The following is a 17,444-nucleotide window of genomic DNA, read 5'->3' as shown; positions in this document are numbered from 1 at the left end:
TTTTACAATATAGCAATTGCAGCTGGCCTATCTAAGGGGAAATCGCTCAGTTCTGCCTCCAGGAGAAGACTTATGACAATAAACGTCAACCTGCGATTCTGGAGCAGCGTTTGAGAGAGCATTTTCCACCACTATCATCAAAACACCAAAATATGAAATTTGTCATGGAAGAATGGTTTCGCATCCCTCCAATACAGTTCCAGACACTTGTAGAATCTATGCCAAGGTGCATTGAAGCTGTTCAGGCATGTGGTGGCCCAACACCCTACTAAAACACTATGTTGGTATTTCCTTTATTTTGGCAGTGACCTGTATATATACTATAAAAAAAAAATTTAAAACCCTCAGACTTGGTCAAAATGTTTGTCTGCTCCCCAGTTAGCAGGATACTGCATACTACAACAAAACTTTAACTGGGGGTCACTCACTTTGGCATTGACAGAGTTATATTGCCATTTGTAAAAATGTCACAGTGCTTAGGTGCCTGTCAAGTCTGTTTTTAATTCAGGTGTAAAGGATGAAGTATATAAAGGAAAGACCGTTTCTAAACACAGCTTCTTGTGTGGGCCCAGATTAAGAGTGGTCTGCGAAGCAATAGACAAAATGGGGCTGAGATTTAATCAAAAGGCTACGTTCAATATTCAAGAGATGTAGCTAGCTCCCCCTGCATCTCCCTCAATAGGTTTACAAATGAGGACATTCTTTAAATAATATGGAAATGGTTACCTGGACTAAGATGCATTTTATTCTTCAGCATATCATCAATCTGCTATTTTTTGTATTTTTCTTCTAAGAAGAACCATGTTTTATGTTAACCTGCAACCTTGACGAAGGATAATGGAGTGATTGGGGCTGGGTTGACATCTATTCAAATGGTAAAACATTCTGAATGAACGGTGGACCTTCCTCCTATTGATTATTGAAGGTTCCATTAGAATGAAAGATAAAGAGGTCACAATTCAATCAACTGTTATGTTGTTACCTTCAAAACACTGCAGTCACATATCACATTGAATGAGTATTCTGCTGTACATTTTAATTGAGATTCGCTATTTGTAGGGCAGGGAGGCATATCAATGAATGCAATACTCAAAGAACACATTGAAGTCTACTTGTTTTCAAATGATAAAGCCCTTCTGAATCGCCCAAATGTAGTGTCAGTATACAATATTGGTAATGCAAGAACGGAACAAAGTAACATATTTACCATTTGACATGACTTCTCGAATATCTATCATTCTCAGCTCATTTGGCTCATTTGTGGTTACCTTAAAGAGAACCATGGATATAATTGAAGAAAACTGAGTAATGGAGGGAATTTAAAATCTGGTCGAGGAGAAGAAAGGATGGTGGCTAATGAGCTATGCTAATATGAAGTCAAGTCTTCTCAGTTTACCAAACAAGGAAATAGATTTTAGCTCGCTGTTTAGTAAGTAGCGTATCGGTAGAGTGGGATGACAGCACAGTGATTTGGAATACACACACACATACATTGACCACACACACATGGCTCACTCCTGAACAACATATATAAGACATGTAGCCTAGAGTACACACAAATGTGAAAACATAAACACACAAGCCTGCATACAGGTACACACGGGCACACACACACAATTATTTGAGAGGACCCCACCACACTCTCTCCTCTAAGTAATTCTGCTTTGGGCGTGCTGCTGATGGGAGAGTAGAGGGGTAGGGGGTTATGATAGAAGTGCCTGCCTGCGTCCAGGCAGAATTGATCGTTTGGCAGTTGCAAATGAGAGACGGGGCTTGTCTGTGGAACCATGAGGCTGTGCGCACGGCACAGCGTTGGACTCCAGCAGTGCTCGAAAAGAGCGCTCTTTAAACTGCCGGGGCCCCTGGGAGCCGATGGGGAGGGGGCCGCCGCCGCCACAGTGCTAATGAGAACTAGCAGAGTGCAAACATGCATGGAAATGACTGTTATTCTGTTGATGTGCATTTAAGTGCTTTTTTACTGCCAACCACAAAGAGAGGGGAAATAACTGGTGATGAATGGTACCCCCGAAAAGCATTAATTTTCCTATTGCGGAGAGAGTGAGGGGGGAGAGGAGCCAACACGCACAGCAAATGTATTATTTTACTTCACTCAAGTGCGCTGGCAAGGCTCTGTGATGGGGTGGGAGGGAAGCGGAGTTAGGGTGCTGGGATGGCAAATAACCTTCACTCACTTCCTCTCCACCATCATCTTTCGCTTCTGTAAGATAACAGTAGGCGAAAAGGTCACAGCGATCAAAAGCCTGATTACCTCATTATGAAAACAATCTTTGTTCTATTCCACCTCTTCACCAATACCAGGGTCCTATTCATTAGGCACCAAATGGAAGAAAACGGACTGAAAAAAGGAGGGACTACCTGAACTTTTCCAATAAGAAACACTTGTTTTCCTCTGCAAAAGGTTTTGCTACAGTGTGCCGTAATGAATACGAACGGCTATTGCACCTCCACTGATATGACTGTACCAGGACTGTTCTGGACGCTGTCTATTGTTCATTGTGTCGTGTGTCACCATCTCGCTACATCTATTTCAATGACATCGAGTGGCTGAGACTTCATTGAGTAAATATTGGGAGTGGAGTTGTGGAAGAAGGAGCAGGGAAGATGGAGTAAAAAAGGAGGAAGAAGAAAAGGTGGAGGGATGAGGAAGAGGACATGGGAGGTGTGGTCGTCAGTCTCACCGGTCCCGGTGCTTGCACTGGTGTTGATGACAGCCTCGTTCCATTGGTCAGCGCTGGACACAGAGAAGGAGCGTTGGTGCATGCCGTCTTTACTGCCCCCATAGCCCACCAGATTTCCCCCGCCGACCGAATGCTCTGACTGGAGGGACGTACTACTGTTAGAGTGGGGCGCACCTGGAGAGAGAGAGAGAGAGAGAGAGAGAGAGAGAGAGAGAGAGAGAGGGAGAGGGAGAGAAAGAAGGGGAGAGAGAGGGGGTGTCATGCATCATCATCTCATGTACCTGTACAAAGAGGTGCATTTCACTGAGGTTACAATCTCTTTTGCGAATCCAATTGTATGTTGTATCAAACAAGCCATATTTGTTAATAACAAGTTTTGAAGTTCTCTTTCTGTTTTTCATTTTTTTATCTGTACGAGAACAGACATTATAGTAAAGTTGCACAATGCTGCCGCCCCCTTTCTTGTGTTCATCTCTCTGTGTTACATGTGTAAACCCTCCACCCCTTCCCTGCCTTCCCCCATCTCCCCCTCTCCCTCCGCCTGTCTCTAATTAGCCCTTAATTAACAAGATACACTCTGATCGCTAATTATCTCGCCTCATCCTTTTGACTGCCACATCCATCTCTCCCGCCGTCGGCAGGCGGCAGGCCCCCTCTCTCTCCCCGACTTCCAATCAGGCAAACCACGGACATCTCTTTGCCTGTCTGCCTGCCTCCATTTACTAATTCATGGGCTAGGCAGCACTGTGTGGGGTCCTTCCCTCCTGTTCCTGTCTGGACAGCCACACAACACAACAGATACTGACTTGACTTCTTCTAGTACAGTGTGCTAATATAAGAATATATATGTATTTTCATCCAATGAAATTAGTCTATGATAATTCTTTTATTTTAACCAAAACTTTATTTATCCACCATTCCCTGTACAAAATCACAATCAAATTTAACTAAATAAGTAATTCATGGTTGATTCTGAGTCAAATGATATACATGGTATTTATCAGTAAATCAACAGACTTATAAGATCAAGTATGGGTTTTTATTGTCAGAGCTGCAATAGAGAATAGAGAACACATACCTACTATAAAGTTACCCATGAGCATTTGTTACCACACATTAAGCCCAACTAGAGACAATAGAGTGGATGAGTCATCTCTGAAATGTAACAAGATGCTCTACTCCTTAGGTTGTAGTAAAAACAAAAGGGAGTTATCAACTATATTATCATTTCTGCAGGGTATTCTCCAAGATATGATAGACTAGACTAGAAGCAATAATTGAGCATCAGTTTTATATAACTTAATCTACTGATAGCAAAGACTGCTCTGAAAGGGTAGCAGTCAAACACTTTGTTTTGGTAAAAGTCACGTTATATGTATTGTGTTACTTGTAACACATGAAGGACTTTTGTTTACAATTATGAGACGTAAAAAATATATATTATTCAGATTGAGGTTTAACAACAATAACAGTAGCTAGATATAATATACTGTGTGCTGTGTGTAAAGTAAACCAAGCGCCGCGGCGCTCTTGTTAGGGTAAGACGTCCTTCTCATTAGCGAGAGTAATAAGTGTATCAAATTCACATAATCATGTCTAATTGGTATCAGTAATTATCTTGTTGGGCCCGGGAATATTAATCTTCAGGTCCCAGAGGGGAAGGAGCGGGATCGCAGAGAGAGAGGAGAGGGAAAGAGAGAGAGAGAACCATGCAGGGGAGTGCTGGCTGAATTTGCATCCCCAAACCAGGGCATTGGAGAGAGGGGAGAGATGATCTGATGAAGAATCATGGTGGAAAGATGCAGTAAATTTGAACAAAATCCCTCACATGTGTGTTTAATCATTGTTGATGGGGGGGTGGGGGGACAATTTTGGAGTCATTTTTGGGTGAGTTACTGACTGATGGCATGAGCTGGCATATTTGAAAATCCTAAAATTAAGTGAGTTTATTTGTAAATATTATATATATATGGATGATCTATATGGATGATTCATCAAATTGAAAAATAAAAAAAATCACTTCTCTAAGATAAGTGGTAATACTAGTGAATATAATATAACTGCTTCGCATTATTTAATGTATTTCAATGCAACGATTACATTCAATATTTCAATACCTCAATTCATTTAGACAACTTGCTCAACATAAAATCACTGCTACTAAATTTCTATTTATTACTCAACTGAGGCTCTTCGCCAACTTTAAAACAGAAGTGAGAATCAGAAGTGAAATATTTTCTGACCAAAATGCATCAAATACTCCAGTGACAAATTCTGACTTTCACACTGCACACTAGCATCCAATATATAACTTGATGGATCATTGTACTATCTAAAGTTAAATCAGAAGAGAAAGACAACATTTACAAGCTTTGATATTTTGACAAGATACTCTTGTCTACTATTTGAATACTATTTCTATGGAGCAGATAGAGAACATTCTCCCCTGACGCGACCAGCTGATTATAGCTCCGGTGTAATTACATTATACGCTGCTTTATGCAGAAGTGGTCTAGATCTGCTCTGTGGGGACTAATTGATGGATCCATGTTTAATTCATTAATCATTAGCATCACATCTGACAATTAGACATGATTGTTACTTGAAATTTTAAATATGAATCCATATAGGGTTTGTGTTATTATTTAGCTGTTAATTTTTCCCCTTTCGGACAGCCAAGAGTCAAACTACTTGTTGGGATATGTTGGTGGGCCTTGTACCATCAGGTATATACAGTGGGGCAAAAAAGTATTTAGTCAGCCACCAATTGTGCAAGTTCTCCCACTTAAAAAGATGAGAGAGGCCTGTAATTTTCATCATAGGTACACTTCAACTATGACAGACAAAATGAGGGGGGAAAATCCAGAAAATCACATTGTAGGATTTTTTATGAATTTATTTGCAAATTATGGTGGAAAATAAGTATTTGGTCACCTACAAACAAGCAAGATGTCTGGCTCTCACAGACCTGTAACTTCTTCTTTAAGAGGCTCTTCTGTCCTCCACTCGTTACCTGTATTAATGGCACCTGTTTGAACTTGTTATCAAACAATCACACTCCAAACAACACTATGGCCAAGACCAAAGAGCTGTCAAAGGACACCAGAAACAAAATTGTAGACCTGCACCAGGCTGGGAAGACTGAATCTGCAATAGGTAATCAGCTTGGTTTGAAGAAATCAACTGTGAGAGCAATTATTAGGAAATGGAAGACATACAAGACCACTGATAATCTCCCTCGATCTGGGGCTCCACGCAAGATCTCACCCCGTGGAGTCAAAATTATCACAAAAACGGTGAGCAAAAATCCCAGAACCACACGGGGGGACCTAGTGAATGACCTGCAGAGAGCTGGGACCAAAGTAACAAAGCCTACCATCAGTAACACACTACACCGCCAGGGACTCAAATCCTGCAGTGCCAGACGTGTCCCCCTGCTTAAGCCAGTACATGTCCAGGCCCGTCTGAAGTTTACTAGAGAGCATTTGGATGATCCAGAAGAAGATTGGGAGAATGTCATATGGTCAGATGAAACCAAAATATAACTTTTTGGTAAAAACTCAACTCGTCGTGTTTGGAGGACAAAGAATGCTGAGTTGCATCCAAAGAACACCATACCTACTGTAAAGCATGGGGGTGGAAACATCATGCTTTGGGGCTGTTTTTCTGCAAAGGGACCAGGACGACTGATCCGTGTAAAGGAAAGAATGAATGGTGCCATGCATCGTGAGATTTTGAGTGAAAACCTCCTTCCATCAGCAAGGGCATTGAAGATGAAACGTGGCTGGGTCTTTCAGCATGACAATGATCCAAAACACACCGCCCGGGCAACGAAGGAGTGGCTTTGTAAGAAGCATTTCAAGGTCCTGGAGTGGCCTAGCCAGTCTCCAGATCTCAACCCCATAGAAAATCTTTGGAGGGAGTTGAAAGTCCGTGTTGCCCAGCAACAGCCCCAAAACATCACTGCTCTAGAGGAGATCTGCATGGAGCAATGGGCCAAAATACCAGCAACAGTGTGTGAAAACCTTGTGAAGACTTACAGAAAATGTTTGACCTCTGTCATTGCCAACAAAGTGTATATAACCAAGTATTGAGCTAAACTTTTGTTATTGACCAAATACTTATTTTCCACCATAATTTGCAAATAAATTCATTAAAAATCCTACTATGTGATTTTCTGGATTTTTTTCCCCAAATTTTGTCTGTCATAGTTGAAGTGTACCTATGATGAAAATTACTGGCCTCTCTCATCTTTTTAAGTGGGACACTTGCACAATTGGTGGCTGAATAAATCGTTTTTTTTGCCCCACTGTATACCATCAGTGAACCCTAAAGCAACGCAACAGTTAAAAGATCTACTGAAAATATCAACATCTTAGTGTCACGGCCTTTAAAAGAAGAGGACCAAGGTGCAGCGTGGTGAGCGTACATTTTCTTTTTATTCGAAAAATGACGCTGAACAAAACAATAAACACTACAAAAAACAAACAGTGACGCTAAAGGCTATGTGCCCTAAAAAAAAAGTCAACTTCCCACAAAGACAGGTGGAAAAAAGGGCTACCTACAGTGCCTTGCGAAAGTATTCGGCCCCCTTGAACTTTGCGACCTTTTGCCACATTGCAGGCTTCAAACATAAAGATATAAAACTGTATTTTTTTGTGAAGAATCAACAACAAGTGGGACACAATCATGAAGTGGAACGACATTTATTGGATATTTCAAACTTTTTTAACAAATCAAAAACTGAAAAATTGGGCGTGCAAAATTATTCAGCCCCTTTACTTTCAGTGCAGCAAACTCTCTCCAGAAGTTCAGTGAGGATCTCTGAATGATCCAATGTTGACCTAAATGACTAATGATGATAAATACAATCCACCTGTGTGTAATCAAGTCTCCGTATAAATGCACCTGCACTGTGATAGTCTCAGAGGTCCGTTAAAAGCGCAGAGAGCATCATGAAGAACAAGGAACACACCAGGCAGGTCCGAGATACTGTTGTGAAGAAGTTTAAAGCCGGATTTGGATACAAAAAGATTTCCCAAGCTTTAAACATCCCAAGGAGCACTGTGCAAGCGATAATATTGAAATGGAAGGAGTATCAGACCACTGCAAATCTACCAAGACCTGGCCGTCCCTCTAAACTTTCAGCTCATACAAGGAGAAGACTGATCAAAGATGCAGCCAAGAGGCCCATGTTCACTCTGGATGAACTGCAGAGATCTACAGCTGAGGTGGGAGACTGTCCATAGGACAACAATCAGTCGTATATTGCACAAATCTGGCCTTTATGGAAGTGTGGCAAGAAGAAAGCCATTTCTTAAAGATATCCATAAAAAGTGTTGTTTAAAGTTTGCCACAAGCCACCTGGGAGACACACCAAACATGTGGAAGAAGGTACTCTGGTCAGATGAAACCAAAATGGAACTTTTTGGCAACAATGCAAAACGTTATGTTTGGCGTAAAAGCAACACAGCTGAACACACCATCCCCACTGTCAAACATGGAGGTGGCAGCATCATGGTTTGGGCCTGCTTTTCTTCAGCAGGGACAGGGAAGATGGTTAAAATTGATGGGAAGATGGATGGAGCCAAATACAGGACCATTCTGGAAGAAAACCTGATGGAGTCTGCAAAAGACCTGAGACTGGGACGGAGATTTGTCTTCCAACAAGACAATGATCCAAAACATAAAGCAAAATCTACAATGGAATGGTTCAAAAATAAACATATCCAGGTGTTAGAATGGCCAAGTCAAAGTCCAGACTTGAATCCAATCGAGAATCTGTGGAAAGAACTGAAAACTGCTGTTCACAAATGCTCTCCATCCAACCTCACTGAGCTCGAGCTGTTTTGCAAGGAGGAATGGGAAAAAATGTCAGTCTCTCGATGTGCAAAACTGATACATACCCCAAGCGACTTACAGCTGTAATCGCAGCAAAAGGTGGCGCTACAAAGTATTAACTTAAGGGGGCTGAATAATTTTGCACGCCCAATTTTTCCGTTTTTGATTTGTTAAAAAAGTTTGAAATATCCAATAAATGTCGTTCCACTTCATGATTGTGTCCCACTTGTTGTTGATTCTTTACAAAAAAATACAGTTTTATATCTTTATGTTTGAAGCCTGAAATGTGGCAAAAGGTCGCAAAGTTCAAGGGGGCCGAATACTTTTGCAAGGCACTGTAAGTATGGTTCTCAATCAGAGACAATGATAGACAGCTGTCCCTGATTGAGAACCCTACCCGGCCAAAACATAGAAATACAAATAATAGAATATCGAATACCCACCCCAAATCACACCCTGACCAAACCAAATAGAGACATAAAAAGGATCTCTAAGGTCAGGGCGTGACACTTAGCAAAGTTACAGTGCCTTCAGAAAGTATTCACAACCCTTGACTTTTTCGACATTTTGTTGTGTTACAAAGTTGGATTAGAATTGATTTTAATTGTAATTTTTGTCAACGATCTACAAAAAATATTTTAATGTCATAGTGTAAGAAAAATTTGAACATTTGTAAAACAAATTGGAAAAATAAAACACTAATATATCTTGATTAGATAAGTATTAAACCCCCTGAGTCAATACGTTAGATTCAACTTTGGCAGTGATTACAGTTGTGAGTCTTTCTGGGAATGTCTCTAAGAGCTTTGCACACCTGGATTGTACAATATTTGCACATTATTCTTTAAACAATTCTTCAAACTCTGACAAGTTGGTTGTTGATCATTGCTAGACAGCCATTTTCAAGTGTTGTCATAGATTTACATGCAGATTTAAGTCAGAACCTTAACTAGGGCACTCAGGAACATTCAATGTCATCTTAGTAAGCAACTCCAGTGTATATTTGGCCTTGTGTTTTAGGTTATTATCAATTTGAAAAGTGAATTTGTCTCCCAGTGTCTGTTGGAAAGCAGATAGAACCAGGTTTTACTCTAGGATTTTGTGTGTGCTTAGCTCTACTCCATATATTTTTATCCTACAAAAGCTCCCTAATTACTTGCCAATGACAACCATACCCATAACATGATGCAGCCACTACCATGCTTGAAAAAATGAAGAGTGGTACTCAGTGATGTGCTGTATTGGATTTTCCCCAAACATAACTATTGTATTCAGGACATAAAGTGAATTTCTTAACCACATTTTTTGCAGTTTTACTTTAGTGCCTTTATGGTAAATAGGATGCATGTATTGGAATATTTTTGTCTGTACAGGCTTCCTTCTTTTCACTCTGTCAACAATTAGGTTAGTATTGTGGAGTAACTACAATGTTGTTGATCCATCCTCAGTTTTATCCTATCACAGCCATTCAACGCTGTAACTGTTTTAAAGTCACCATTGGCCTTATGGTGATTTCCTTCCTCTCCAGCAACTGAGTTAGGAAGGATGCCTGTAACTTTGTAATGACTGGGTGTATTGATACACCATCCAAAGTGTAATTAATAACTTCACCATGCTCAAAGGGATATTCAATGTCTACTTTTTACATTTTTACCCATCTACCAATAGGTGTCCTTCTTTGCGTGGCATTGGAAAACCTCCCTGGCCTCTGTGGTTTAATCTGTGTTGGAAATTCACTGTTCGACTGAGGAAGCTTACAGATAATTGTATGTTTGGGGTCATTCAAAAATCATGCTAAACATTATACTATCCATGCTACTTATTACGTGACTTGTTTAGCAAATGTTTACTCCTGAACTTATTTAGGCTTGCCATAACGAAGGGGTTGAATAATTATTGACTCAAGACATTTCACCTTTTCATTTTTAAACAATTTGTAAAAATGTCTAAAAATGTAATTACACTTTGACATTATGGAGTATTGTGTGTAGGCCAGTGACTAAACATCTCAATTTAATCCATGTTAAATTCAGGCTGTAACGAAAGGTGGAAGAAGTCAAGGAGTGTGAATACTTATCTATTCAACTGGCTAGTCACTTAGGCTGAATTTACACAAGGTACTGTAGACATACAGTCATTACAAAAAACAAACTACTGTAAAAAGAAGAAACTTGGTGTCAAAATAAACCAGAATTTCACTTTCTGTGATAATTTGGGAATTCATATTGGCAGTTCCACCTGCATGTTAATAGAAATGTCCTAAAGCTCTACCACAATCATGTACGCCTATATCTGCATTTAAACATTTATATAATTATGTTCATTTGACAAATATAACTAAGTGTGTAGAAGAGAGAGTAAAGGAGTGTTTTCCATGCTAAGCAGCAGCAGCGGGGCTGGCTCTGGCTGGGGCTGTAATCTAAGTAGAAGGGATGGATTAGCGGGTAGCTCCAGAACGGCGGTAGCAGTAACGTCATCTTGCCTCTCATTTCTCTTTGGGCCGGCGCGGCCAGGCGTACCGTCAGAGGACTGATGAGCCGTGAAGCAGAGGCCTGACCCCACTGTGGAGTTGTTGCCATTATGTACAAGTATCAGGATAATGAGGCATTAATGCTAATGTGGGGGATGGAAGGAGGGAAGGGGGAAAGGAGGAAGGAGGGAAGTAGGAAAGGAGGGAAGGGGGAAAAGAGCACATCCTCTGTGTCTGGAGGAGGGAAGGGGGGTAATGGGGGAAGGAGGGAAGGGGGTAATGGGGGAAGGAGGGAAGGGGGAAAGGAGCACATCATCTGTGTCTGGAGCCGTGTAATCCACCACCACTATTATCACTATCACTACTGCCTAATGCCGCCCGCCACCCCTGAAAGCTTCCCCCCACACTCCCCTCTGTGGCTCAGCCATGTCATCTAATCCTCCCCCCTCATCCAGCCGCCTCCTCGTCAGGAGCCATTAGACAGTCACCACACCCACACATCAGGCCCCGGCACTGGGCTGGTGGTCACTGAGACAGAGGCATAACCTACTGGTGGTCAGTGAGTCAGTGCCCAGTGGTTGGACTGTATGTATGCAGCCCAGAGCAAGATGAAGACTCACTGGTTTACAATGTAAGAGGGAGGACCTGTACAGCAACCCCCCCCCCCCCCCCCCCCCCCATACTGCCCATACCATTGATTAAAACTGATGGGCCACATTAATACTTTGATCTTTGATACAATGTATCTGTCGTGGGTAAAACGGTTCCACTGAACACTCAGACAGAGGAGAAGGAATTAGGCCTGCACACGTTTTTACTCATGGACACGTGTTTATTCATTTAGTCTTTGTCTCCATCTCTCTCTCTTCTCCTCTCCATCTTCTTCCCCTCTCTCTCTTCCTCCTGTGATTCTAAAGGTCTTTAGATCCAGGTAGTGAATGGATTACCAAAGGCAAAGACAGGGTTGTGATTCAGACACCATGAATGACAAATTACTCCTTTGTTCCCTTCATCAATTGCATGCCTAATGAAATCAAACTCACTCCGATCGCATCATCAGGAGAGGGTGCTCCAACGGGAGAAGACCTGCCCTGATTTGTAACCTTTCTCTCCTAATTGGAGATGAACTAAAATCGTCCTCGTATTGTTCCCCTCCCAGACGCAAAAAAAATAGTGAGAATCGGTAGTGAGTTGTCTCAACAGCATCCTTTACTAGCTCTGTATTTACAACAGAGTTAAACAATATACCCATGCAAACACAGGTAACGAGTCAGAGTAAAAAAAGGAATAAAGGACACATTTTTATTTATTTTATTTCTTTAAAAACAAAAAAACACTTTTTCAGGGCCCCATAACCACTCCTCTCCCCATCTCCCCTCTCTCTTTCCTCCCTCCTACAGATTCAGACACCTCTGCTCTCTTTTCCCTCCTCCTGAAGGTTAATTGTTTATGAGTTGGAAGTTGGAACGTGACCTCCACCCCCTGTCCTTCACTCTGTAAACTCATAAATCTTCTCAGGCATTTGAATAATTAACCTCTTGAGTAGGGTCCTGATGGTCAAATCTTGGCCAGGATCAACAAAATAAGTAAGGGCTGGGCCACAAGTGGTCCCTACTGGCCAGTCTGTCTATTCCACTACTGCACAATCCAATTAGCTACAACCATTGCAGGAGGTAACAGACACTGCTCCTCGGCCGATGGAGGACGCCCTCATTACCCCACTCCCCTCTATCCCTCGCCCCACATCACCCCCGTCTGGGGACCACTCTGCTAATTAGTAATAATTACTCTTAGTAATAATTAATCCTAACCCCTAAATTTAATCACTGGTTTCTCCTCGCCTCTCTGGGCCTAGTTGCCAGTTCCTGCTAAAGCTCCCTCCAGCCTCCAGTGGCACAGCCAGCTCTGTCTATTTATATGCCTGTGTGGACTGAAGGAAGGAAGGCATTGGTACTGGCAGGACACAGGACAAGCAAGGCAAGCCCCCTGGATGGAATTTAGGTCAGAGCTAAAATTCAACATCTGGAAAACATCTGGGAAACGTTTATTTTTTTAACATTTTATAATGATTATTATGAACAAATAAATCATATTTAGATCATTTAAAGGGGCAATCTGTCTATGAATTTGAGAGTGGTTACATTTCTCGAGCCATATCCCTCAGCTTTTTACTGAAACAGTGGCGGGGATAACGCTATGTAATTGTTTCTACTATAGACATTAAAACCAGTAGATTCTGATAGTGCTGACGTCATCCATGTGTTCCTACGGAAAACTCCCGATGGTGCATGAAGCCGGAAATATTTCAATCGTGTTGTATTGCTGAATGGCACCAAAAACAAAATTGCGAAGGATCATGGTGAAAGTGGGCGTAACTAGCAAAGGATCATGGGTGATGTAGTCATTTTCATCCTGCCTGAGAGAGTCAACCTTAATGTCTATGGCAAGAGGGCGCGAGCCTCCTCGTAGCCTGTCCGCCCGTGATTTGTCTTTGTCAGCACGTGGTCCTGTGTGACGACAAATGTAGTCAGAATGAATCACTATTTCATTTAATATCTCAATTTGTAGCGAACTTTAAAATAATTCACAGTGGGGATGAAACTTTATCATAATTAAATCCTTTTAGAGGCCAAAGAATGGTTTGGCTGTTCTGGTGTTCGGAATTTACATAGGCTTTCTATGGCAAGCCAGGGTTTTTTGGCACCACTAAGTTGCTATGCAGTAGCCAACCAGTAGAGCTTGTGACTTCACAAGTTGATTGGCCCTTTAAGATAGAATTTAATAGCCTTATAAGCACTCCTTCAGTAATCATATCCTTGTGTTAGCTCATCTGCATCTGCATAATGACATTGTACCAAAATCTAAAGAGTTTTCACATAAATACAGCAATAAAATACATATTACATGATCATTATATATTTCACGTATTAAAATGAACTTTATTGTATCCTCTGGGCAGTGAATGGTATTAGTGTCTCTGAAGAACCTCTATTGATTTTCTGCTGGACCGGACATGAAGTTGATAGAGATTTACATGCAGTTGAACTTGGCATCAGGTTGCTTAGCTTAAGTTATTCAGTTGCTAGCTTTTTGCACATACCTCGGTCTGTGGTTGTTGAAAGTGTTCGGTTGGGTTCTGGAGCAAGTAGAAGTTGTTCCTATAGCCGCAGATCTCAAATCTGATTATTTTACTCCCAAACCTGACCATAACTGTTAAGAGGAGGAATACATATCTGACCCTGTATCAGTGGTTAGTAGGCAACTTCTACCTACTCTGTTCGTCTGTATTATAACAGATGTGGATTCCTCAAAATTGAAGAGCAGACTTCAGTCAAATACTTTTGAAATATATGCAAGTATTTGAGGTGTGCTTAATTTAGCTTTTTGTGGACTATTCTATTTGTTCCACTGTAACATGGAAATTAAATAAAGGGTAGCTTATCATTTTATTTGAAATAATTTTACATATGTTTTTGACCGAGGTCTGGTACAGACGTCTGGCATGGACCCAGAGTGGTGACTAGGGTGGCCCTCTTACCTGCAGTGCCCACTCCTAGCTGCAGGGTGCTACGGTCCTTGGTCAGCCCGTTGGTCTTGGGGCTGGCGGTGGGGGCGATGGCGGTGACCGCTCTGGGTGGTCGCTTCCCTGGCACCTTGACCGTGGTCCTCAACAGGTCAATCTCTTTACCGTGCACATTCTGCATGTAGTCCTGGAACGCACATCACAAAACACACTGAGTCAATCTCATTAGTCTAAACGTGGATGATCGTGAAAAACCTTTAAAAACTACAAACTAATGATATATATGATATAACTTCCATCCTGACATACAGTACCAAAACTGACTGACAGATAGCCATTTCAGAACATTACCTGTGCCCACGCTGCCTCACAAACTAGCTCAGTTATAGACTTAATGAGTAGACCAGGACCCTCCAATCCTGTTCCTGCAGAGCTACCATCCTGTAGTTTTTCACGCCAACCCTAATCTAGTGCACGTGATTCTAATAATTAGCTGGTTGATAAGCTGAATCAGGTTAGTTACATCTGGGTTTGGAGCAAAAACCTACAGGAGGTTAGCTGTCCAGGAAGAGGGTTGGAGAACCATGGAGTAGACTGATGAATGCAAACGGTCTCATTCTCTCTCATAACGATTTAGATTTAAAACAACATCACCACCCCAAATGAACGAGGAAGGGAAGCCAAGGTGAAAATCATTGAGCTCAGCAGAAAAAGCCAGAGGAGAACTCTCCGCTCTGCCTTTTGCCTGGTATGCCCCCCCCCTTCCATCTCTTCCTTTCCTTTATCTCTCCCTCAATCTTTCTCCTTCCTTTATCAGGGTTCCATAAAGCACTCATCTCTTCCCCTGCCTCCTCTCTAATTACCCAGCCAGCTAGCGCTCCTCGCTCTCATTTCCTTTTATTGCCGGAATTAACAGCCAGATCGAAGCGTGCAAAGCTATTAAGATGTGTGATTAAGCCACATTCAATTAGTTTCTACAAACAATTTAATTGATGTAGCAGATAGAATTAACAGAAGGTGATTGTGTGGATGGCTTGGCTGACTGTGAAATTAAAGGGATCCTCGCACTCTTGTTCTGTATCTCGCTCTCCCGCTCTCTCCATCCCACCTTCTCGCTCTCTCTCCCTCCCACCTCTCTCCCCCGCTCTTTCTCTCCCTCCCACCTTGTCTCCCGCTCTCTCCCCCTCCCACCTACTCTCCCCTGCTCTCTCTACCACCTTCTCTCTCTTTCTACCACTTTCTCTTCCTCCCTCTCACGTTATCTCCCTCCCACTCTCTCTGCTTGGTATGTCAGAATGGTAGTAAACACATGTCTGCTAATGTAACAGTGATTCCTGTTCTGCCTCAGCTCTGGTCAGTGAGGTAGCAGACAGACATTCAAGACAGAGTTAGTAGACATGCTCCTGATAAACTACGATAGCTGTAATTAGCAGCTAGCTAGTCAGTTACATACATCACTGTAACACTACGCTGCTCTGCTAATAATGGCTACTAAGTTAAGCCATTACCACCCAGTCAATAAAATAATATAATAAAAACAAATGTAATCAATTCATGTTGCATGCAAATGACAATTTTTTACTATACAGTGCATTCGGGGAGTATTCAGACAGACCCCTTCCCTTTTTCCACATTTTGTTAAGTTACAGACTTACTCTAAAATGGATCAAATAAAATCCTTATCAATCCACACACAATACCCTGTAATGACAAAGGTAAAATAGGTTTTTACTATTTTTTTGCAAATAAAAACAGAAATACCTTATTTACATAAGTATTCAGACCTTTTGCTATGAGACTGGAAATTGAGCTCAGGTTTTTGTATTTGTATTTATTATGGATCCCCATTAGCTGCTGCCAAGCAAGCAGCTACTCTTCCTGGGGTCCAGCAAAATTAAGGCAATTTATAACATTTTAAAAACATTACAATACATTCAGACTGTGTGCCCTCAGGCCCCTACTCCACCATTACCACATATATACGTTTGTGTATAGTGCGTATGCTATCATGTGTGTGTGGGTATCCACCTATGTTTGTGTTGCTTCAGAGTCCCCGCTGTTCCATAACTTGTTTTTTTAATCTGTTTTTTAAAAATCTAATTTTACTGCTTGCAAGATTTACTTGATGTGGAATAGAGTTACATTTAGTTATGTCTCTAATTTAGTACTGTGCCCCTTCCGTAGTCTGTTCTGGACTTGGGGATTGTGAAGAGACCTCTTGTGGCATGTCTTGTGGGGTGTGCATGGGTGTCCGAGCTGTGCGCCAGTAGTTCAACACCTCTAATAAATACAAGCAGTGATGAAGTCAATCTCTCCTCCACTTTGAGCCAGGAGAGATTGACAAGCATATTATTAATGTTAGCTCTCTGTGTACAACCAAGGGCCAGCCGTGCTGCCCTGTCCTGAACCAATTGCAATTTTCCTAAGTCCTTTTTAGTGCCACCTGACCACACGACTGAACAGTAGTCCAGGTGCGACAAAACTAGGGCCTGTAGGACCTGCCTTGTTGACAGTGCTGTCAAGAAGGTAGAGCAGAGCCTTATAATAGACATACTTCTCCCCATCTTAGTTACTGTTGTATCAATATGTTTTGACCATGACAGTTTACAATCCAGGGTAACTCCAAGCAGTTTAGCAACCTCAACTTGCTCAATTTCCACATTATTTATTACAATATTTAGTTGAGGTTTAGCGTTTTAGTGAATGATTTGTCCCAAATACAATGCTTTTAGTTTTAGAAATATTTAGGACTAACTTATTCCTTGCCATCCACTCTGAAACTAACTGCAACTCCTTTTTGCAGTTATTTCAATCGCTGTAGTAGCTGACATATATAGTGCTGAGTCATCTGCATACATAGACACTCTGGCTTTCCTCAAAGCCAGTGGCAATTCATTAGTAAAGATTTTAA

At 41.6% G+C, this 17,444-nt stretch overlaps 1 protein-coding gene across 4 annotated transcripts in view; it reads right to left on the bottom strand.

Moving 5' to 3' along the window:
* The window catches only part of LOC110530474 (arf-GAP with GTPase, ANK repeat and PH domain-containing protein 3), a 276,915-nt gene that overhangs the window by 59,698 nt on the left and 199,773 nt on the right, over window positions 1-17,444 (bottom strand). For all 4 annotated transcript variants that reach the window (XM_036986120.1, XM_036986119.1, XM_036986118.1 and 1 more), the window contains exons 11-12: window positions 14,549-14,720; window positions 2,700-2,873 (exon numbers count right to left, since the gene is read on the bottom strand). In XM_036986120.1, coding sequence (XP_036842015.1) covers window positions 2,700-2,873; window positions 14,549-14,720 — 346 coding nt within the window. The remainder of the gene's footprint in view (window positions 1-2,699; window positions 2,874-14,548; window positions 14,721-17,444) is intronic.

This window comes from Oncorhynchus mykiss, chromosome 8 (genome assembly GCF_013265735.2).
Source record: "Oncorhynchus mykiss isolate Arlee chromosome 8, USDA_OmykA_1.1, whole genome shotgun sequence".
Lineage (NCBI taxonomy): Eukaryota > Metazoa > Chordata > Actinopteri > Salmoniformes > Salmonidae > Oncorhynchus > Oncorhynchus mykiss.
This window is presented reverse-complemented; position numbering and strand designations above follow the sequence as displayed.